Source organism: Eucyclogobius newberryi, unplaced genomic scaffold, assembly GCF_026437365.1.
Source record: "Eucyclogobius newberryi isolate DKJ021-1_F unplaced genomic scaffold, fEucNew1.0.hap1 SCAF_2, whole genome shotgun sequence".
NCBI lineage: Eukaryota > Metazoa > Chordata > Actinopteri > Gobiiformes > Gobiidae > Eucyclogobius > Eucyclogobius newberryi.
The window spans coordinates 29,246,657-29,271,481 of NW_027315834.1; the positions used below are offsets into that span (position 1 = coordinate 29,246,657).

The following is a 24,825-nucleotide window of genomic DNA, read 5'->3' on the forward strand; positions in this document are numbered from 1 at the left end:
TCAAAAAGGAACTGTTTTTACTAGAGGCACTAAGAAAATATGAATCACCTGTAGCACAGTCTCAGCAGAATCTATGGGAAACAAAGTCCACAAACATGCACACGTACTCATCTCCATGTATTCAGGAGTCAGACCCTCGAACGGAGCCAGTGCGTAGTCCAGGGTCCACTGTCGGGGCGATCTCTCCTCCTCCCTCTTCACCACCACACTGCCTTTGTCCTTGAGGGTCCGCACCAGCTTCTTCAGCTTACTGCCACAGAGAGGAGAGACAGCGTGTCCAGAAATACCACCACAAACTGCATCGGCACAACACAATATTTGTAACCTCTCCGTATGTTCAGTAGGCCAATAAGGCTTTGTTATTGCAACACTGAGGTGCAGACTCACAGAAAGAAGGTGCTGAGTTCATTTCCTAAATTTATGAATGATGAAATGATGATTTGCATGCTCTTTCCGTGTCTATGTCACTGACGTACGACCAATTTGAGCAGAAAACATGGACTATTTAATTTTACATGAACTAAGAGCTTTGGGCATTTGTAGATTTAATGATGTCTGTGATTTTCTCTGCTTGTTCCACTGTTGTAGCACTTGGTCCAGTCAAATCTCATTGTGTGAAGGAGACGTTTCACAGGTCTTTCCTTCCTGCTGCTTTCAGACTCTACAACAAACACTGTTAGCCCTGAACACGTGTAAGTGTCATACCCATGTGCACTACTGACATAATCATGTGCAATACTGACTTAATCATGTGCAATCATGTGCAATACTGTCATAATCATGTGCAATACTGTCATACTCATACGCAATAATGTCATATTCATGTGCATATACCTGCTGTAAATAAGAGTGTTTACTTTTTGCCACTATTATTATTTTTGTTTTTATGTTATCTTATTTTTATTTATTTTTATCTTTTTTCCCCTCTATTCTTTATTAAGAATATGAGAGGTTCTATCTATAGGAGTTTTGTTTATAAGAGTTTTTCTATTAAGAGTGTTTTTTTTAAAGCTTCCTATAAGTTATCTGTTCTTCTACTTCTGTATCTACTTGTGTTGCAACACTTTCCCCATTGTGTGGACACAATGGGGAATCTTATCTTATCTTATCAGGACGTTTTGCCTTTTCCTGACTCAATTCAGCACCAAGTTACTGAAGATCGGGCCATAGGAATAATCCTTCATCGGATCTGGGCCATTTTTTTGCACAGTTGGACAGCCACTTAACCCAAATTTGACACTGAATAAATGCCATACTGTGAAATATTCCAGGCATAGCAACACCATCTCAATATCTCACACATGTTTGATCTGAACCCGAGTGCGTGGCTCGGAGGCACGAGGCTGGTATGAGCCTGGTATGAGGACATGTGTTGGAGCTCGCTGCAGCCCCAGGACATGGCAGACGAACTGACGAGATTCTTCCCCAGAGTTCAGGGTTGAACACAGCTCAAAGCTACAGTCCCGAGTCTGACAGCTGACCTCTGACCTGGGCGATCTGGGCACTGAAACATGAATTAGCACGGAGCAGCTATGACTGGTATGTTAAAAGGAAGATGAAAGGCAATAGGTCTAAAGACTGTGGGTCAGGTGAGAAAATGACCAAATCTGTAAATACAAACCTATAATCTTCATCTCTCACACCAACTAAACTACTTAAGCCTTCTTTTCTGTCCAAAATATTAATCTGGACAAAAAGTACACTTTCTATAAGGCTTTTAGGGACACTCAGTGGAGAATATCAATGTGATATTATCATCAGAGGTAAAAATAAGTGATAAAAGTAATTTAAGTTCGATCTATACTCTATAAAAGTAAGTGGGCTGTTTTTGTCACATTAAGGTAAAGCTCCAGTATATAACCTTTTAGACAAATATCTAAGTGTAGTTTTTTGGGGGCTAAAAACCATGTGAGAAAGCTTGCGTCTCCTAAAACTTGATTCTTACTTGGCCTAGAAGGGCCTCCTCCTGATGTTTCCATGGACATGTTGTTCTTTTGCCTATAATATTCCACAGCGTGTCATAAAATGTATCTATCTCCATGAAGAATGTCCTGGAGCTTGATTTTACCTTCCTATTTTGATGCAGGAGAAGTGCCTCCTCCAGAACATTAACATTACTGTTGCTCTGACATTATCGTTCATAAAGTTTGACTTCATTAAGCTTGTCACATACGGGAGGAATGTCATCTATTTGTCACTTGTGATTGTGAACAAGGGTGTTAATAATGTGAATAATGTGAACACTAAAACATCCCCAGTGATGGTAAACTTCTTTTGACTGTCCACCACACGCCACATTCAAACATAGACATTCCCAATGACGCAACGACGCATAAAACTGTCCAAACCATTGGATTGAACTGTGATCATAAACACTCACGGGATCCCAATCTCAAAAATGTTGTTCTGAATGAGCTGCTTTCCCAACATGATGATGCTGAGCTGGATGCACAGCTCGATCAGGCAGCCTCCCGGGGCACACTGTGGAAACGCAAGGAAAAAAGGATTAAAATGGGAAAAGTAAATACTTCAAGTTCAAGTGAAATAGTCCAAAATACGGACCAACAAACTGAAGCAATCAAAAACCTGTCAAAACTACTTAAAACAAGATTCTGAAGACGTTTTCACGTTGATAAAAGTAAACAAGAAGTGACTAAAACAATGGAAAAAGTCAACCCACTTCTTCCATTCGATAATCATTGAAGACGTAGACGTAACTGCCAGGTCGACCAGCAAACCTGCCACAAACAACAAAGGTACATGTTTTTGTCAATAAAACATATTATTATAATTGTATTTTCTCCTCATGTAACACGACTGACCTGCCCTTGAAGAAAGCCACATAGAAGATCGGGGCATAAGCGTTCATGAACTTCAGCAAGAACGCTTTGAGAATGAGACGCTCCTCGTAGGCCGTCTCTGTTTTAGGGATTTCTGGAAACAAAAAGCAGCGAGAAATGTTTATTTGTAGAGCACATTCGTACACAAGGCAATTCAAAGTGCTTCACACAACAGGACAAAATGTATTCAAATCACAAAGACATGACAGAAATCACAAAACAGTTTAAGACATAAAAGAGAAGAGTGGAAATAGAATCCTTTCAGTCATATGCAGCAAAACAAAACAGTTTTAGCTTAGATTTGAACATCGTCAGAGTAGAAGCCTGTTTCACACCTTCAGGAAGACTGTTCCAGATTTTAGCTGCATAAAACTGAAACGTAGATTCCCCATGTTTAGTCCTGACTCTGGCACCAGCAGGAGGCCGGTCCATGTTTAGTCCTGACTCTGGCACCAGCAGGAGGCCGGTCCATGTTTAGTCCTGACTGTGGCACCAGCAGGAGGCTGGTCCATGTTTAGTCCTGACTCTGGCACCAGCAGGAGGCCGGTCCATGTTTAGTCCTGACTCTGGCACCAGCAGGAGGCCGGTCCATGTTTAGTCCTGACTCTAGCACCAGCAGGAGGCCGGTCCATGTTTAGTCCTGACTCTGGCACCAGCAGGAGGCCGGTCCATGTTTAGTCCTGACTCTGGCACCAGCAGGAGGCAGGCCCATGTTTAGTCCTGACTATGGGCACCAGCAGGAGGCTGGTCCATGTTTAGTCATGACTCTGGACACCAGCAGGAGGCCGGTCCATGTTTAGTCCTGACTCTGGCACCAGCAGGAGGCCGGTCCATGTTTAGTCATGATTCTGGACACCAGCAGGAGGCCGGTCCATGTTTAGTCCTGACTCTGGCACCAGCAGGAGGCTGGTCCATGTTTAGTCATGACTCTGGACACCAGCAGGAGGCCGGTCCATGTTTAGTCCTGACTCTGGCACCAGCAGGAGGCCGGTCCATGTTTAGTCCTGACTATGGGCACCAGCAGGAGGCTGGTCCATGTTTAGTCATGACTCTGGACACCAGCAGGAGGCCGGTCCATGTTTAGTCCTGACTCTGGCACCAGCAGGAGGCCGGTCCATGTTTAGTCATGACTCTGGACACCAGCAGGAGGCCGGTCCATGTTTAGTCCTGTCTCTGGCACCAGCAGGAGGCCGGCCCATGTTTAGTCCTGACTCTGGCACCAGCAGGAGGCAGGCCCATGTTTAGTCCTGACTCTGGCACCAGCAAGAGGCCGGTCCATGTTTAGTCCTGACTCTGGCACCAGCAGGAGGCCGGTCCATGTTTAGTCCTGACTCTGGCACCAGCAGGAGGCCGGTCCATGTTTAGTCCTGACTCTGGCACCGGCAGGAGGCCGGTCCATCTTTAGTCCTGACTCTGGCACCAGCAGGAGGCCGGTGCATGTTTAGTCCAGACTCTGGCACCAGCAGGAGGCCGGTCCATGTTTAGTCCTGACTCTGGCACCAGCAGGAGGCCGGTCCCTGAGGTCCTCAGAGTCTGAGATGGTTCATATGGCACTAACATGTCCAAGATGTACTTTTGTGCTAGGCCATGGAGAGACTTGTACACAAGCAGAGCTGCTTTAAAGTCTATTCTCTGAGCCACAGGAGCCAGTGCAGAGACCTGAGAACAGGACTAATGTGCTCATACTTCCTGGTTCTAGTCAGGACCCGAGCAGCAGCGTTCTGGATGTACTGCAGCTGTTTTACAGCTCGTGTGGAGAGGCCAGTGAGCAGGCCGTTACAGTAGTCTAATCTACTGGAGACAAACGCATGGATAAGTTTTGATTTTTAGCAATGTTTTTTGGATGGTAAAAAGCTGCTGATGTTATTGATTTTACGTAGCCGTTAAAGTTCAAGTCTGAGTCCATTATTAGCCCCAGATTTCTAATTTAATCTGTCGGTTTTAGAGCGAGATTCTGGAGGTGACTGCTAACACGTTCTATTAGTTTCTGTGGCATTTCACCCGGGAGAGACAAAAACAGACAGAAGCATTTAGCAAGCTTCATAACATGCTCACACCCGGGCAGAAGTGACGATTATGCGTGTGCCATGATAGACTTATACTCGATGTCTCTCCGTCAGGGCCTGGAGATTGGTGGTGGTAGATATGATGTTCCTTTAGTGTTTGAACATGAAATGATGAGGTGTTTTTAGTGCTGAATCTTTCTATTACTGCCTGTTTTTTTGTAATGAATTTACAACATTCAAAGTTACCAAAGCGCTTCACAATAAAAATCAATTAAATACGAAACATGAAACTAAATTGGTCGTTTTGTATTACACAAAACTTTCACATTTTATTTTAGGAAGATAATTACTGGGCCTGAATTGATATGAAACACTGGCATCAGGTTTGTAAGTTCACCAAACCATGACACATTCATGGTGAAGTGGGTTAAAGTAGAGCCTCTTCACACATGCACCGTCCCAGTATTAAACATTTATCATCTGTGAAGAGTCAAACATGCACAGACTCAGGACCAACAGTGTGGTCTGGCCTGTCGATGCATAAGATCCTGTCATCTACAAGAATGTAGGACTTTAAAGCAATAAATATTCTAATATCTTATCGAACTATTATTGTATTGTGCAGGTGTATGCGTTACAGGGCCAAAAATATTATAATAGAATAATAATAATAATAATAGAATTCAAATTAAATAGTGTTTTCAAAGGTATTAGTCAACAAACTGCAGAGTCTGACTGTATTTATGTCGTATACAGTGTTCACTACAAAGAACTAAACAGCCCTGGGTTCTTCAGTTTAGACTTACAGGCAATACAGTTCATATTTCAATCTTCAACGCTTTGGTTTGGGTTTAAAACATGAACGGACAACTAAATATTGATTTTTAAAAATATAATACTCATATAATGGCAATAAATGTCAGAAGAATTGCAATACAACGTGAGATTGTTCAGCCCTAATGTCATATATGATGCTGTGATGACTAAGTTGTATTGTCATTAATAAAAAAAAATCATTACAATACAAATATATAAACAATAAAATGACATAAACTAACGATTATTTAGTAGTTGACTATTCAGGGATATTTGTTTTTTATACGTTTTACCTATTATTTGTTTGAAAATATATTAAACAGTAGAAATAAATGTTGAAATATGTCGACTGAAGGGTTTTAAATATAGAATATTTGCAAATAGAGTGTATTATTGATGAAAATTTAACATTTCTTAGTCTTTTTCGACATTTTGATAATATCACTGTCTTTGCTAAAAAAGGTCTTTTCCTACGTGTTTTAGAGTCTGTTTAGTCCAGATAATGGCTATGATTATCAAAATACGATGACTTTTTATAGTTAATAGTTATTTAATCGTTGCGGCCCTAATAAAAAAGTCCCGTACCCAGATCAGTCAGCCACACTGCCACCGTGCCGTAGATCTCGTCGAGGATCAGGATCACCACCAGGTTGATCATGACCGCCGTTGCCGTGACGGTGACCCGCACGTTGGACTTCACCTCCGGGTCTGAGCTCATGGCCATCAGGGCGGACACCGTGATTCTGTAGATGATCACGCCGAAAACTGCAGAAAACGTCAGGCCGAACTGAGAGGGAAAAAACATGAAAAGAAAAATGAATTAGTCATCGCTGAACCACATCTGTCCGATAACGTCACAGCAGTGGTCAGATTCTGAATGAATATTTCACACCACAAGTCTGAGGACGCTCAATTTAGCAATGAAGATGGGAATATATGGACAAGCAACAGGAAAACTGTGCTCTATAGGACCTACGGGAAGTAGAATATTTTGGCTAATGTCGGTGTGACAAAGTGAAAACAACTCTATTAAATTGTACTTATATGAGAATAGAAGTATGTGCTAAAGGTTATATGTACTCATTTACTGTATGTTGTCAGTGTTGGGAAGTAACTGAATACATGTAACAAAAATATATATTTAGAATACTAATTTTGAGTAACTATTCACATACAGTTACTCTTTCTTTTGGCGATATTCAATATAGTTACTTTTCTAAAATCAGAGGAATAAATTGTGGTATTTGATCATGAAAAGTAGGCTACAAACTGCACAGAATTAATGAGAAAAATAATTTGTGGTCTTTTACGTTACGTTTTCACAGCAAAATATTGTTGTTGTAATATTGTGTTTTCACACTATAATAACAAGAACATGTTACAAAACACATTTGAATGAATTCAGTATTCTGTAACTAAATAAATGTATTCTTCCCAACACTGTATGTGGTCACTAGCAAGTGACTAACTTTTTATGTTTTTATCGATCTTCATAATTTAAATTTAAAGTTTTAGTATTTATTTTATGCCTTTTAGTGTCCTGAAAAGCACTGTAGAATTAAAATGTATTATTATTATTTATTTATTTTGATTTTCTGGCTTGTAGGCTTTACTAGACAGGAGAGGACAGTTTGAAATAAGGAATGAGAACAAGGGAAGGACACGCAGCAAATTGCCGGCGTCGGGAACCAAACCCACGACACCGCAGCCGGCCGCACCCGGAGCTTGGCATATGTGCGCTGCGCCCCAACCACTGGACCACCAAGCAGCACGTAGTGTTATTATTGTTCATTCATAGTGTCTGATTAGACTCAGTAGTAGTAGAAAAAGCTTCAGTTGTAGTCATCTGGACTCAGTTTGAAAAAATAGACGTTTCGACTCTCATCCAAGAGTCATTGTCAATAAAAGAATTTAGATCGAGAACTCCGATATTAATACTGTTCTGTGGTAAGACCCACCCATTGGGAGGAGCCTTCCTGAAGTAGAAAGAGTTGTTTGTTTCAACAGAAACTTCCCCCTTGTATCTACCGAGCTAGCCTATTCAGAATCTTAATGGGCTATTAGAATCCTCTTTGTCTTTGTGAGACCCTGGCTCAACCACCCTGAGTACCTGATTAGCATCTAAATGTCCTAGTCCTCTACCTTTCCAGGGGTTCAGTAACCCATTATAAATAACAGGAAGATTAAACCTTAGCCCTCCATTTCTGTTTAAAGAAGGTCTTTCTTTTTAACAAAAATAGCTTCCTTGACTCCTCTTTCAAACCATCTTTTCTCCCTGCTTAAAACCTTCACCTCACCGTCTTCAAACGAGTGATTAGAGGCTTCAAGATGGAGATGCACGGCGCTCTGTGGTCCTGAACTTGTATTTCTTCTGTGCTGATAAAGCCTCTTGTGTAGAGGCTGTTTCGTCTCACCTATGTAACGTTCTTTACAGCTTTCTTCACTGCATTGGATCGAATAAACTACATTGCTCTGTTTTTGAGTCGGCAACTTGTCCTTAGGGTGAACCAGTTTTTGTCTTAAAGTGTTTCCTGGTTTAAAATAAACAGGGACTTCGTGTTGTCTAAAAATTCTCTGCAGTTTTTCCGACAGGCCAGACACATAAGGGATAGAAACACCCTTCCTTCTCAGCTTGTGCTGTAGTGGGTGGTTGGTTTGGTTCCAACCACCCACTACAGCACAAGCTGGGTGTGATCAGAACCTTACAACACAGAGCTCAAGGTGTGCCCACCAGCTCAGAGGGCAAGAAGAAAGAGGAAAAACATGTCCGAAATGCCCTCTCAGCCTGTGGTTACCCCGCTTGGGCTCTCAACAGAGTGAAGAGAACCAAGAAGCAGGACAAAAGGGAAACTGAACAGAGAAGGAAGGGTGTTTCTATCCCTTATGTGTCTGGCCTGTCGGAAAAACTGCAGAGAATTTTTAGACAACACGAAGTCCCTGTTTATTTTAAACCAGGAAACACTTTAAGACAAAAAACTGGTTCACCCTAAGGACAAGTTGCCGACTCAAAAACAGAGCAATGTAGTTTATTCGATCCAATGCAGTGAAGAAAGCTGTAAAGAACGGTACATAGGTGAGACAAAACAGCCTCTACACAAGAGGCTCTATCAGCACAGAAGAAATACAAGTTCAGGACCACAGAGTGCCGTGCATCTCCATCTTGAAGCCTCTAATCACTCGTTTGAAGACGGTGAGGTGAAGGTTTTAAGCAGGGAGAAAAGATGGTTTGAAAGAGGAGTCAAGGAAGCTATTTTTGTTAAAAAAGAAAGACCTTCTTTAAACAGAAATGGAGGGCTAAGGTTTAATCTTCCTGTTATTTATAATGGGTTACTGAACCCCTGGAAAGGTAGAGGACTAGGACATTTAGATGCTAATCAGGTACTCAGGGTGGTTGAGCCAGGGTCTCACAAAGACAAAGAGGATTCTAATAGCCCATTAAGATTCTGAATAGGCTAGCTCGGTAGATACAAGGGGGAAGTTTCTGTTGAAACAAACAACTCTTTCTACTTCAGGAAGGCTCCTCCCAATGGGTGGGTCTTACCACAGAACAGTATTAATATCGGAGTTCTCGATCTAAATTCTTTTATTGACAATGACTCTTGGATGAGAGTCGAAACGTCTATTTTTTCAAACTAAGTCCAGATGACTACAACTGAAGCTTTTTCTACTATGGAACACGCCTGGACGAATGAGGGATTACACCGACATAGACTCAGTAGTGGCTAAAACATGTATTCCACAGGTCACATTAGCGTAGTGCATTTACACACTAGTGAAACGTCTATAGAACACAGTGCTTTGTCTCACCATGAAGAGGATGGATGAAACATTGATGCAGTATCCAGGGAGACGATCTTTCCAGGTCAGTTTCTCCACTGCAGTCTGAGAGGAAAAGTCATGACAACGTGGCTATTAAATCCATTAACAACTCTAAGCTTGAAAATACACTCAAGTGACCACTCAGGGGAATATTAATAATCAAATCATATTTAAAATGATTATTATTACTGGCAGATATTCATTGTGATAGTAAGAAATGAATGTCCAGCCATCATCATCATAGTGAGTGCATTATCAGACTCTGAAAACCTTTGCAAAAACTGGAGAACACCGCCATCTAGTGACCACAGTGGCACAGTGCAGAAGTGTCACAAATACTGAAACAGAATGTTATGGATCTAAGAGTCACACAGGACTAATGGAAGTATTGGGGATCTGACATTTGAATTAATATAGCGTCTTTCTTGTTTTTTCATTATCTCAATATCAACTTTCGGATAATATTTTAACAAAGGAATGTGCTAAAATGTGCCTGTAAATGTCTTGGTCGAGGTTCAAGTGTTGCACAAAGCGTGAATGGACCATAAAATAAACCACAAAAGAACAGTCTCTTTTTGAGGTAATTTCAAAAAAAATTAATTATAGATAATACAATCCATTCTTAATTTAATTTTACATATGTCCAACAACAATGCAATATTATTAATTTTTCGGTTTATCGCCCAGCTCTGCAACTGGTTGGAAATACCTTTAATCAAGTCCAAAAGAAGGTTGACTTTTTTTTTTTTAAATGGTCTAGATATTCCCTATTTTCCACACTAATAATTTCAGTTTCATTAAACCTTGTCGTAAGCAACAAACATGTCGTAGTAATTCTGAGATAAGTTAAAAGCTTGTAGGAAGTTGGTTTCCCGCATTGAACCACTCTGTTTCTCTGAGGAAAGCTGTCAGAAGTAGAACTTCTGCATTTCCCCTGAGGACTCTTCTACAGATATTGTATGATAAAGTACCTGGCCTGCCGAGTTCTGATTTATATTGAAGAGGGAAACTCTAAAGGCCCCACAAGATCCAAACCCAGGACCATCTTATAGGGCCATAGACGGCTGACCACACTACGCTGCTTGTTAAGTACCCCCGGGTCCAACGCAGAGTGTTGTTGTGATATCATGCAGAAGATCTAATTAAAAGGACACACAGACCTTATATGTCAGAGCAGGTTTCTGAGAGACAGGAGGAACTGGGTCACAACGAGTTATATTTAAACTGATGTGTCCACAGAGGGAGCTGCCCAAGCCCTCACCCACTAACAAATGATAATTCACCACTATGTCGTGTACACAGGACTTCCAGTGTCAAACACACATACACAATGCATGTAGCAGCTTTATCATTTAACAATGGTGCAATGTGGTAAAAGCCAATTATGCACATACTATCTGCACAGGGGTTTATAAATCAGGTAATTTCTGACTTCTGTTCAGGTCTGTGGTTTGAACAGATTTATCATGGTCCTAACTAGGTTTTGTCGGTGGCCCAATGTGTAGCATTATACCAAGTATTTGTGTCCTAATAAAATGCTTTTGTCTAAAAACGTACACTTTCTGCTCCACCCCAAAAGCTGAGTGGACTTAAACGGATCAGGCAGGAGCCGTTCAAGATGGATTCTCATCCTACATGAATGAGCACACATAGTAGAAGGTCATGTGTGTGATGCAATAAGGATAAATACATCATAAAACTCTTATTTTATACTGCTACTTGTTTATCCTCAGAGAAACAAGTTGGATGTGACTCAAATAGCGTAAAAGTATCGCAAAATCCAATTGACACACAAGAGCAATCATGGCATGACCACATTTGTCTCTAATGTGTCTCTCTAATTGGCTCTGCCCCACGGTCTTCCCTGTAACTGACCGATTGGTGTAAACTACCATAGTTCAATGGGATTCGCTCCTGTACATGTAACCCTAAGAAAACATTTTTAAAAATTGTGAAATGCTTTCAAATCAAAGAAACAGCAACCACAAATTGCACAAAAGAACTACTTGTGGGAGCCTAGGACGCTTCCACAGTTACATCCCCATTCACCTTGAAAGTCTATGATGGTATAATTGCCCTAAGTCTTTGTATGGGTCCAGTCGAGGCTCAGGTATCAGATCCCATCCACATGAACAGACTGGTGTGTCTCCATAGTGACAGTCGCTAATCTGGCCCTGGCTTCCTGCCCAGCATGGCTTCCTCCTACTCACCTCCCTCCTCCAGCCTCCACTCGGCAACACGCTGTCTTTTCCTCCTCAATCTATATCGCGTTACATTGCAATCTAGATTCTTTCATTTTGCATCAGTCATGGGATACAGGTCTCTGAACAAGTGCATTAGCGAGGCTCAACTTTAGTAGACGTGTAAGAAACGACTTAACTTGTAATCGAAGAGAGGACTGACATAGAGTGAAAGAAATTGACTTTATATAAATGTAGCGTTAGCCTCCTTAGCGTCTTCAACTCCACCTGCCAAACTTGAGACTTTGAGTAGACTACAAATGTGCCTCGCTTTGTGACGCCGTCTCCAGGTGTTCAGCTCCGATTCTCTCTCATTTGCAGCTGTGTCTTCACCATTGGCTCAGAAACCTGCCATTAAACTCCAATTAGAGCCAAATAAAAGGCAATGATCACTTAATACTAGAGAATCCCACATCCGCTCTCCGTTTTAGACACTGTTATTTGAATGCTCAGCCGGGGCTACTATCGGCTCAACTACACATTGAACTACACACCACACCAGATTTAAGGTGAAATCATGCTGAGCACAAAATACAATTCCTATGTGTGTTTTGTCCCATGCTGTAGGCCTATACTTAAAGGACAAGTATTAGGCATGTGTTATTAGACTTTAACCATGTTCTTGAGTGTATTTAGTTTGGTATTTCATGTTTAAAAGCAAAAAGATGAAATGTCTTTTTATTTATTTATTCTTTCCCCCCTTTTGTCTGACGCCACTCCCTTATTCTCAACTTCTAAAACCTAAGCCTCACCAAGTCTAGCACGCTCTTGAGTTTTTAAATTTATTACTATTATTGTTATTAATTATTATTTATTTATTTTACCCGCTCTTCTGGTGTAATAATTGAGTTTTTTTGTATGCTTTATGTTCTGATGAAAAATAAAATAGTAAAAAAATATATATATATATATATATATATATATATATAAAATAATAAAAAAATACATCTGTATCGTGCTGTTTCCCATGGTAACAACTGGCTTTTCTGTACTGTTGAATCTACTGGCTGTAGAGGGAATTACACATCTTAACAATTATTTACAGACTCTAAACCAACCAATTAACTATTTACAACATGATAACTAAATATTATTTGAACAGAACTGTCCAAACATTTGATATACCATTCCTGAAGATGGTGTTGATTGAAAGCCGTTTAGCAAAAAAGAAAATAAAAATAATCTGGACAAAGTAGGCCACTGTAAAGCTGGATAAACAAAAGGGCTTGAATCAGGACACGATTCCAAAATGACCTTGTCTTGAACGGCCTTTCTTCTGTGAACACTGAAGTATGTCGTTGATAAACTGATCCAGGCTCTAATCTGAACCAGCCTTTGAATCACTGCAGGGGGCTGATTATTTCATGAAACTCACGGTCGGGAAGGGGAAAGAAAGCTCTGCAAATGATCTCTCCACAAATATTATTTAACTGGTGCTGCTGGAGTTTATGCTTGAGTTTTGTACATTTTCTGAGCCCAAAAATGGACCTAATTAATTTAAAAATGTTCATCATTACTCACAAAAAGTTCTGCATGGAAACAAATACCTAAACCAATTACTAAAATCTGTAAGTACATATTTTTGTACATATAAGGCAAAGGTGTGGTGTACAAATATAGAAAAAACAGCTTTAAAATGCACGGTTAACATACCGTATACTGTCAGTTTGCATGTGAACGTATACCGTATGTATGTAAGTCGCACCTTTTTTCATAGTTTTGGCTGGGGTGCGACTTATACTTATATTTATACTTAAATACTTATACTCCAGAGCGACTTATATGTTTTTTTTCTTCTCTATTATGCATTTTTTGGCTGGTGCAACTTATACTCCGGTGCGACTTATAGTCCGAAAAAAATACGGTAATTGTTTTAAGAATGTGTAAAGAAAAATTCGGCACTTTCCCATATTTTGACTCTATTTTTCAAAGTTTTTTGTTTTACTTCCAGGTTGGATATGAGCAGGAGGATATTATCTGACTGGCAAAATACACAACAACACCTTTCTTTTTGTTAAAATCATCAGACAATCAAGTTCCATGCACGCAAATTCTCCTTGCACTTTTTAGGGATGTGTTTTTAGAATCCAGCATTCTCAACTTTTCCACCCGCATTTCTTCACAAACTGTGCTCGACCCGGGGAAGAATCCCACTAAACAAAGTCATAATTCTACAATGAAAACAAACGTTGCTCACTGCAGGTTTGAGCGACAAAATGCTGGAGTATTGTTTGAGAGATCATAAGAGATGGCTGTGTTGTGTGTGTGTAGGTTGGAACAGGTTGTTTCTTCACTAAAATAGCTCAGTCCCAGTGTAATACAACAATGTAAGGAGGCAACCGTTTGCAGTGTAAGATGTAGGAAATCCAAAATGTGGCCCTGTTCAAAAATAGTCGGCAAAAGACAAAGCACATTTGTGAATTATTAAGACTTTAATTTCTATCTCATTAATACAAAAGGAGGTAGCGGTGATAGAACCGGAAATGTGGAAAAAATAAGAAAATTATAACAGTTTTAGCCATGCTTTAGAGGCTAAAGTTAGGCACAGTCATCAAAGTGGGAATACCTGAGCAGCATCGTGCAGAAAGATGGGACAGGAAAAGAAGAACAGAGAGACACGCCCGCAGCAAGGAGATATTGCAAGCTAAAGGAGGAGATAAGGGAGTAGCAAGTAAGCGGTAAGTAAGGGCATAGGAGCGGGAGCGCCGGTGGGAGGAGTTACCGCTTTGCCAGCAGACATGGCGGACAGTAGTTTCTGTCTCCACCTGTCCTTCCCTGTCACTGTCCCATCCTCCTGCTTCTCCGGCTGCAACACACGTCCACAGAGTAAAAAACACAGTCATTATACCACACAGGTTATGTACTGGAAATGATGAACCGCATAGGACTGGATCATTTTGTGACACGTTTGAGTGTACATATTAACATGGAGTATAAGTCGCACTGGAGTATAAGTCGCACCAGCCAAAAAATGCATAATAGAGAAGAAAAAAAACATATATAAGTCGCACTAGAGTATAAGTCGCACCAGTCAAAAAAATGCATAATAGAGAAGAAAAAAACATATATAAGTCGCACTGGAGTATAAGTCGCACCAGCCAAAAATTAAATAATAGAGAAGAAAAAAACATATATAAGTCTCACCGGACTATAAGTCGCACCAGTCAAAAAATGCATAATAAAGAAGAAAAAAACATATATAAGTGGCACTGGAGTGTGAAATGCGGTTGCAAATGTGAAAATAACAAATAACGTCACATATAAGTCACTCCGGAGTATAAGTATATAAGTATAAATGTAAGTATAAGTCGCACCTCGGCCAAAACTATGAAAAAACGTGCAACTTCTATATATACGCTATACGTTCAAATGCAAACTGACGGTAGTCTCTTTGTCGTTGCTTCTGTGCAGAGCTTGTTTACCTCGTAACAATTATTTTCCTCATCGAACGGATTGAGAAACATGTTATTTAAGGTGAGCTCAACTGTGTGTGATCAGTGTCTGCTGTGTTCTTGTAGTTTCTCTGGTTTTCTACTATTGTTTACTTGATTTTTTTTATTTTTATTTAACAAAGTTTCTGCCTGATCAAGACTTCTCAGGGAAACTCTATGTACAAATCATACATACAAAAATTGTCTCATAGATTTAAGATTATTTTATTGTAATAAAGCCTGTTTTACCCTGGAAGCTCGAAAACATCTAGTCTCAGCCACTCTCAGCCTCTGTGAGATTATGGTGATGTTCTTTGTATTAATGCTAAATCCCTGGACACCTTACATCACTGAGATTATCAGGTCACGTCAGGCTCACCCACCACTGTGCCCTCCATGCCAGGGCACGGTGGCCTTCTTCATGCATTGGATGATTTCAGTCTCAGTTTGGTGTAATTGTGGCCCTTGTAACTGGTGCAGAGAGCGGAGGGTCATTATAACCTGCGCTCATGTCACTTGTGGACACAGTGTTCTCTACAGCAGCTCCAGCAGCTTGGAACGTCCTTCAAACCCACTGGAGGTTTGTGGAGCTGATCTCAATTCAGGTTTTTTTTTGTGCGATTTTAAAAGGGAAAGAACGAGTCTGTGCTTTTAAACGCAAACTCTGTCTTATTTGTTCTTCATGTCTTATTGGTGTACAGTAAACGTTTTTTTTATGATTTGTGAGATCAACATTGTAAAAGAGGTTTCCATCTCAATGCGTTTTTTACCTAGTTAAATATATGTAAATTATTAAATAAATAAATATATTTTTAGATGACAGGTACAGACGGTAACGATAATGTATTGATAATATAAGAGACCAAAAAAGACACGAGTCTCTCACAGTCTCTGCACATTCTCTAAAGACTATGTGCAGCTTTCCCTTGAGCTAAGTGCAATTGTTTTGTAATTATACATTCTCTAATTGCAAGAAGCATGTGCGGTTAAAAGCACAAGGCCTGTAGAGGTCTAATAGGCTTTGTACACAACATTATACTTAGTACACCAAAGTGGCCATCGCAATTTGCTATTTGCACTCATTCATGCCATTTTGAAAAAAACTTTTCTTTGTAATATGATCAATTATTGTAAAATTATGATCAGTTATTGTAAAAATATGATCAGTTATTGTAAAAATATGATCAGTTATTGTAAAAATGTGGCTGGCTGTTTCTAAGGGAAGCAATGACTGTTTACTTTTTGTACTTTGCTTTTTAAAAACGCAAAATTGGTTCAAAAAGTTGTCCGTTTTGGCCAACTAGGGCAGATATCGGGGCTTTTGAGCGGCTTTTTCCTGATTTTAAACAGACCTTTAACTGGCAAAGACCTTCATCAAAGCAAGCACTAAAAGCTGACATTTATATTTCCATAATAACATAATACTATTACCACTATAGCACTATTACCATAGCAACTGTTATAAAACTATAAAATAAATGTGTACAATGTCAGGATGCAATGTGTAAATCTAAATGTATACAATCACTACATTTACTTTGCCAATAACTTCGGGTTGTGTTGAAAATGAGAAAAACGTAACAAACACAATACAGTGAGGTCAGTGCAGAAACATCATGATCACTCACGCAGCAGATATTGCAAAATTGTAGCGAATAACAAAAAAAATACCTTAAAATATACGTAAAATATGCAGAACCTGACTCTACCTCTACCTCATTCAGCCTCTGCTCGCGCTCAATCATCTTCCTTCATCAGACTTTGAACACAATTCTTTGAAAAGGATCAGACTTGACTCTGAATTAAGCACATTTTGAATTGTTGTGGCCATAATCCAATAATGAGATTTGGTGCTGGCGACAGTGATCTGTGGTCCAGCGTATTCGATTGGGTCCAGAGGTGGCACGGAGCCTTCTGCTGCTGTAAAGCGTGTACAGAACAGTGACCTCATTCACCGCAATCACCCTGGAGAGATTATCAAACTAATATCGCAGACAGAGAGTGGTTCTTATCATGTTTTACCTGAAAAATGTAATACTTTCCCCGGTTTAGACAATAGAAGCGGATTTGGGCTCGTACCTCGTTCTTTTTCCTCTTTTTCTTCTTCTGTAGCTTCCTCTGTTGTTTCTGAAGGACGAGGTTCTCATATTTTGGCCGAGGTTGTTCCTGAGGGAAACAAAGGTCAAATGTTTTGACCTGAACATATATCCATTCAGAATCTTACAAAACGTGTGTCTATTATATGTATATTTAAAAAGATATGTATTAGGGTTAGGGTTTGTATTTGTGAATGAAAATAAGCATCATTTGGACTAGGATAGGATGATGTAAAGTAGGAAGTGACAGTTTATATACACCTCAAACAAGGAAGAAAATAGTTTGAATGAAGTTTTAATGGGTATTTATGTTTTTATCTGTTTGTTTTATGATTGTACTACAACCGTCTGCGTTATGTTTGAGCTTTGAACTACTCTGTGTACAAGTTGTGCACTACTCATGAACTTGCCTTGCCTTAAAGTATATCTTAATGCAGTATTATGTGTACATTCACCTCCTCTTCCTCCATCCCTGTTAGATCCCAGCTGAAGCTCAGACTAATCTGACGTCTCTTCCAGTGCTCCAGGAACAGCACGGCTACGAAAACACAAACACAAATGAGATGTTACTGTTTTGTCAGAGCCAATAATAAAATACACTTAAGTCACTTTACTTGCTATTTATCCTATACTGTACACATACATAATCGCTTATTTTACATAATAGTGTTGTAGTCTCATATTTATTTTTATTGCATGTTTTCATTCTCCTACTGTTCTTTAACTTCGTATTACTTTGTATTATAGTCTATTATCACAACCTCTTAAATTATACATTTGCTGGAAGAATTTATGAATTTCTGATGGTTAGATCAAACACCTATTGCATTCAACTTTGACTATTTCCTAGCCACTGTGATAATAGTTTCACTTTGATTTAAGGAACGTATCTGAACTAATAAAGTTAAAGTAGACACATTTTATGACATATTGTGGAATATTATAGCCAAATGAACACTATTTTACATGGAAAGAAGCGGGAAAAGGCCCTCCTCAAGGCTAAGAAAGTCAGTTTTGTGCAAGATAAAAGCCCGTTCTGAGCAAGTTATCATGTTGTTCAACCCAAAACATACACATTAGGTCAAATCTTCAGTGCAATAAAAACATTTCAGTTACGTACAAGGGCTTTAGATATATTTTAACCTAAATGAAACGTGTCCACAATCTCTTTTCTTTTTTTCCACATTCTTAAGACTAGATCATCCCATTTAAGTGGGCTGGTCGGCTCACCCCACAGAGACATGAAAATGGCGAAGAAGACGGTGGCGGGATTATCGAACAGGTGCGAGGCTCTGGCGGTGCCACACGCCGTGTTGAGTCTCCAGTAATCACACGCCCCGTCACAGAGAGGGCACATGGTGAAGTTCAGATGCTCGTCACACATCTCCAAGCTGCAGGACAAGAGTCAGGCAATATATTCAAATGTACATCATATTGTGACTGTTGCTTTTAAGATATGCACAAGTAATTTTTTTAGAAACTTGTTAGCAAAAAATGCTAAAAAAAATGGGCCGATTAAAATGAATAATGAGAAAGTGATGTTGTATAAGGTGTATAAGTGTATAATGTTAAATTCTACCATTCATTTCAAATTTGTCTGATTTAAAACTCAACCAATATGTTTAAAGACTTGTTTTAACACATTTGTTGTCTAGACATAATATTGAGATAGTTCATTGACAAAAATGAATATGAGTATTGAGTAAATGTTCAGCGCTGCAGACGATTTGGTGAAATGTACAAGAAATACTGCCTCAGAATGTTTTATTGACTCAAAAATGAGACCACATTTTGTAATCCATCAGAATTGAGCTAAAACATGTCTTTCTTGAGGTTCCCACCACAAATATAACACACAAACTGCACTCAAAGGCCCCACATGACCCGGGAGTTGAACCCAGGACCTTCAGGACCCTCACTAAACAAAGAATACTTGAGGTCCCTGTGTTACATTACACTCTAGTAAGACTAGTGTAATAAATACATTGATTTCTCCACCAACCAGCAGTCATTCTGTATTCCTCCTACACAAACAAAGCAAGATGTACAGGCAAAGTGCAAAGATAGATATGAACCACAGAGATGTATCTATTCACTCATGTGTCTCACCTGGAAGCAGAGGTGGCAAATACATCCAATTTTAGATTTATCGTGATTGTTGTTTTGAAGATATGCTAAATGTTTACAGATATTTCATATTTGTCTGATAATCAAACGAGATTAGTTGCTTAAAGACACGTTTCAACACATTTCTGTTGAATTAACATAATATCATTTGAATATCGAGATGAAAAAAAGATTGAGATATTAATTTTTGTCAATACCTGGAAGTCTCTTGGAAAAAGAAAGTTATTAAACTCCAAATAACACATTCGACTACACTTTTCAGTAAAACAAAGGTTTCAAAAATGATTATATTTAAGATTTTAACAATTTTGCCTGTTTTTCTCTAATTTGGCATTTTAGTAACGTCTATAATTTCACTTCCTGGTTTGAGCAGCAAATAATGACATAGGTAGAGGAAATTCCTCAACTGTTACTTAGCAACCAGACTGTAAACAAGGGCCAATGTCCATTTAAATCATACAACAATTATGCTTTGACAAATAATTACACCTGACAAAAAATTGATTTTGTCAATTGATTGTTTTGAAGGAATGGCGCTTTTTGATGACAGCACAGAGGTATTCTGTTGTAGAACTCAGCACTACTTCCTGTCATTTTCAATGTTTAACTGTCAAATTTTCTTCAAACTTCAGCTTGATTGATGAAAAACTATGACAGTTCTTTACCACAGGGACAATCTCACCAAACCTCATCAATAATTAGAAAAACAGGAGAACACAATTGTTATTACTTTATTGAGTGTCCATTAATATGACTATTATCTTTCACGCAGGGCCGGTTCTTCTCTATAAATAATACACGTACACAAATAAGGATAATTAATGCGTTCGCTTACACTACCACAGCCCATCTTGTTTTTTCTATGAACATAATCCTTTGACCATCACCAGAGCATTAAATGAATTTCCATATGGCCTAAGCACTATAACATTATCATACGGTCGACTTGATTTTATCCTGGAAACGAAATCAGATCTTTTTATCACCAATGAAGAGAAGTGAACATGTAATGACAAAAGAAGTGCCTCTCTTTGACCCCCATTCATGTACAGTGTGGGCTGAAACCTTATGACTCCTGACACACGACGCCCACTCGCAGCTGTAACACTAACAATACAGGGAAACGCAATGGGCCTTTCCTTTGTAGTCTACGAGCGCTGTATCACTGCGGAACTTCAGGGCAGAGGAGTATTTTCACGGGTATAAGGAGTATGATGTATTACGCTGATCAACCTCTGTGACTATTGACTTGACACAACATAAACACTTCATAAGCCCAAGTAAATAAGCCTTTTGTCTTTACAAGATCAAAACATCCACCACAGTATTTGGCCCTCAGAGGCTCCAAATGTCCGTTGTTCTCCTTCGTGCACCGGTTTCTACAGAATGTACTGAGTATCGTTGTGCAATTAACCACAATGTAGGTAATCAATCTTAAACATTGGATATACATTTGCAGAAATGATTGCCAAAGACAAGGAAATCATTTCAGACTTCTTCACTTATAACTGCACAGATTGAGACAACTCCTACATATTTTTGAAATGTTTTGGCCAAGGCTGCACTTGTTAGACCAACATGTTGTGTCGGTACTTTTAAATGTCACCATTTATTGATAGCAACACGCTCAATACATACAGCACCAGTAGAAATAGTGGTTTTATTTTTTTAATAGTTTAATTATCACATATGTGTATTATTTTGCACAGTATTTTGGGGTACACACCGGTAGTCAATATTGTGTAATAAAAAATATATATACGATATTGCAAGTTTTTCTTCACATTTGTTGTATGAAAATGGGCAAACGTTTATATTTGGGACATATAAACCTAAAACATTTAACATTTATCCTGTTTTGTCTTCACATATTACAGGCAAAAAATTATTATTATTATTATTTATTGGGGGAATTTGAAAATGTTGTTTGGTATTTGAATTAACTTTGAGCAGTTAGGTGGCCTTTGCAGTTATAATGTCATATACATACAACACCTTCTAAATAATGAAATGGCTTTAGGTGCAGATTAGACAGTGTTCTAGGTGAAAGAAAATGGATTTAGTGTCTCCCCTTAAATCATCCATCGATTATCATCTACAGTTTGTCTAAGTCTAACTGAGTTTCAAGTGTTGTCTTACCTGGGGATGTTGGTGTCCAGCGTGGCCACTCCGTATCCAAACACAATGATCCCCACGATGGAGGCAGGAACCAGGAGCTGAGTGTAAACGCCCAGCCACGCGAAGTACAGGCCAATCTTCTCCCCAAAATACTTTCTGAAATACACACACACACACGCACGCGCGCACACACACACACACACACACGCACACACACACACACACACACATACACGCATTCAATCAAATCTGTCTTTAGATCATTCACAGAAGTGGGTTAAATTTATTCAGTCACTTTAAACGTGTACTCAGAGTCATTTTCGGACAATTTTACGAGCAATGTTGAAAAGTAAAAACACAAAAATCTAAGTAATATCGTAATTGTTTTTTTTTGTCTCAATAATGATTTTCACAATATGACAGGAATGTGCTAAATGTTCCTGTAAATGTCTTTGTTGAGGATAAAGTATTGCACAACACGTGAATGGGCTGTAAAAAAAGATGTGTAATACATGAAAACAACAGACAGGTCTATTTTCTTTCATTTCTACGACAGTCAATACATTTAAAAACGACAAAAGCTTTTCGTCGCCACAGACTTGATTTGTCGTTATTTTTTGGGGTTGTTTTTTTACGATGATACTTGCTCCGCTATTCCGTTACAACGTTTTACCTCTCTGCTCACTTCTGGCCATTCATGAATTCATCTTGCATACTTTACCTGACCAGATCGATTGGCTGATACTTGAAGAAGGCGGAGTATCGGGCCCACTCTTCGTGCAGGACCTGAGGCCAAACAACGAGAGTTACTGTGGGTGGACTTTAGCAGTTTAACCTCAACACAGGAGCTGGTCTAGAGCCAGGACACAAGCACCGAGGCCAAATATGAACGAGAAAATGGAGTTTTTATCTTTGCAAAATGTGCGTCTACAATCAGTTTGGCATTTTGATCGCTAATAGTAGTAGAAATAGTGATAATAATAGTAAAAAAAAAGATATTATGTATTAGTCTCATTGCAGTTGTTCAAAACCTATGCCAGATACAGAACATTCATTTGCACAGAACGTTCAGACATTATATATACATTACAGGTATTAAATCACCAGGTTGTGTGTGTTGGAGGTTGTGTTCCTGTGCAATGGATTCAGAATGATCCAGAAATGTTCAACCGTATCATTATTTGTCCGGGAACGGCTCCAGAAACTTGTACATTCAACTATATTTGGCTTAAAGTCCTTTCAACTGACAACAATCATCTCTTTTGGATCTTAGTGGAAAAGAAACAGTTCAAGAAGATGTTGAATTTCGATCATATTTGTATCTTAATTGTTTTTCGACCTTGTAGTGAACTGTATGTCCTTGGTATGTTTTTGTGAGCCACATTCAGAACTATCTCACTACAAGCTTGTCTAACAAAAAGAAAAAAAACATACATATATATTGTAAAGGATGTTACCACAGTTGATCTTTGATACTGTTTTAGTTTCATGTGGCCAATTCATATTAACCATAAACAAGTAGAAAAAGCTTCAGTTGTAGTCACCTGGACTCAGTTTAGAAAAAATAGACATTTCGACTCTCATCCAAGAGTCATTGTCAATAAGCGAATTTAGGCCGGGAACTCAGATATTTATACTGTTCTGTGGTAAGTCCAGCCCATTGGGCGGGCCTTCCTGAAGTGGAAAGAGTTGTTTGTTTCAACAGAAACTTACCCTCTTTGTTTCTAACGAGCTACCCTATCAGTCCTTTAATGGGCTATTAGTCTCCCCTTTGTTTTTGTGTGACCCTGGCTCACTCACCCTGAGGACCTGATTAGCATCCAAATGTCCTGGTCCTCTACCTCTCCAGGGGATCAATATTCCATTATCGACTACAGGAAGGTTGAATCTTAACCCTCCATTTCTGTTTAAAGAAGGTCTTTCTTTTTTAACAAAAATAGCTTCCTTAACTCCTCTTTCAAACCATCTTTTCTCTCTGCTTAAAATCTTCACCTCACCGCCTTCAAACGAGTGATTAGAGGCTTCAAGATGAAGTGGAACTGAGTTCAGATGACTACAACTGAAGCTTTTTCTACAATGGAACACTCCTGGACGAATGAGGGATTACACCGACAAACCATAAACAAGGTCAACAAATCTGCAACCTGACAAAATTTGTCCAAAACCATTTTAACATTCATATTATTTAGTTTGTATGCCTTGCCCTGCCCAACACAACCCCAATCCAAATGTAGAATGGACATAAGACTTCCCCGGATCATGGACTTCATTCATTTTAGTGTGGTTGGGTTCAGGAGCGGGACCACACCTCAACCTCTACTCCTCCAGTAAACACGCCCCACTCTTTAACCACACCTCTAATTACCCAGAAACCCTATTTATAAGGCCTATTCACAGCATCTCTTGTCGTCTCTGCTCTCTCGACCCCGCCCTCTCACCCTTTGTCTCTATCATCTCCAGCTTAACACATCACCATCTGCAGAGGAGGAGGGGTTCTGCATCGGCAGGGCTGATTACCCGAGACAGAGCCCCCATCCTGAGTCTCTACCCAGCCAACTCTCGTCGCTCCATCGTCGCTCCATCCTCGCCATCGTCGCTCCATCATCGCTCCATCGACGCTCCATCGTCGCTCCATCGTCGCTCCATCCTCTCCATCGTCGCTCCATCGTCGCCCCATCCGCTCCATCGTTGCTCCATTGTCGCTCCATCCTCTCCATCCGCTCCATCGTCGCTCCATCGTCGCTCCATCGTCGCTCCACCGTCGCTCCACTGTTCGCTCCATCGTCGCTCCACCGTCGCTCCACCGTCGCTCCACCGTCGCTCCACCGTTCGCTCCATCGTCGCTCCACCGTCGCTCCACCGTTCGCTCCATCGTCGCTCCACCGTCGCTCCACCGTCGCTCCACCGTTCGCTCCATCATCGCTCCATCGTCGCTCCATCGTCGCTCCATCATCGCTCCATCGTCGCTCCATCATCGCTCCATCGTCGCTCCATCATCGCTCCATCGTCGCTCCATCGTCGTCATTATCAATAAACATTCTTTCATATTCCATTGTTGTGGCGTTGTCCTTGCTAGTGAATTACATGTAAGAATCATTCCTAAATCATTCCAATCCCCCCGTTGTTGTGCAGCCCTGAAACCTTTCTGTTCAGAGTCAGAGCGGGGCCCCCTTGTCGTAGCCCGGCCCCCTGCGCAGCTCTGACAGCTCGGCACAGTCATAACGCTGTGTCTGTGATTGTGAGCGGTGACTCATGTTGTGATTACGCCTTCAGATGACAGCGAGGAGGAGGGAACACTTGCATCAAGCCCATGTCCCTTTAAGAGTCGCTAA

The 24,825-nt window shown here is 39.9% G+C and overlaps 1 protein-coding gene across 1 annotated transcript in view; it reads right to left on the bottom strand.

The window, feature by feature from the left end:
- ano2b (anoctamin 2b) overlaps positions 1–24,825 on the bottom strand; it is an 83,561-nt gene that overhangs the window by 17,730 nt on the left and 41,006 nt on the right. Inside the window, exons 10-21 of the mRNA XM_072453509.1 lie at positions 22,215–22,279; positions 21,515–21,649; positions 18,479–18,639; positions 17,704–17,786; positions 17,232–17,318; positions 14,444–14,527; positions 9,470–9,544; positions 6,248–6,449; positions 2,823–2,934; positions 2,681–2,738; positions 2,381–2,481; positions 108–250 (exon numbers count right to left, since the gene is read on the bottom strand). Of these exons, the coding sequence (XP_072309610.1) occupies positions 108–250; positions 2,381–2,481; positions 2,681–2,738; positions 2,823–2,934; positions 6,248–6,449; positions 9,470–9,544; positions 14,444–14,527; positions 17,232–17,318; positions 17,704–17,786; positions 18,479–18,639; positions 21,515–21,649; positions 22,215–22,279 (1,306 nt within the window). The remainder of the gene's footprint in view (positions 1–107; positions 251–2,380; positions 2,482–2,680; positions 2,739–2,822; positions 2,935–6,247; positions 6,450–9,469; positions 9,545–14,443; positions 14,528–17,231; positions 17,319–17,703; positions 17,787–18,478; positions 18,640–21,514; positions 21,650–22,214; positions 22,280–24,825) is intronic.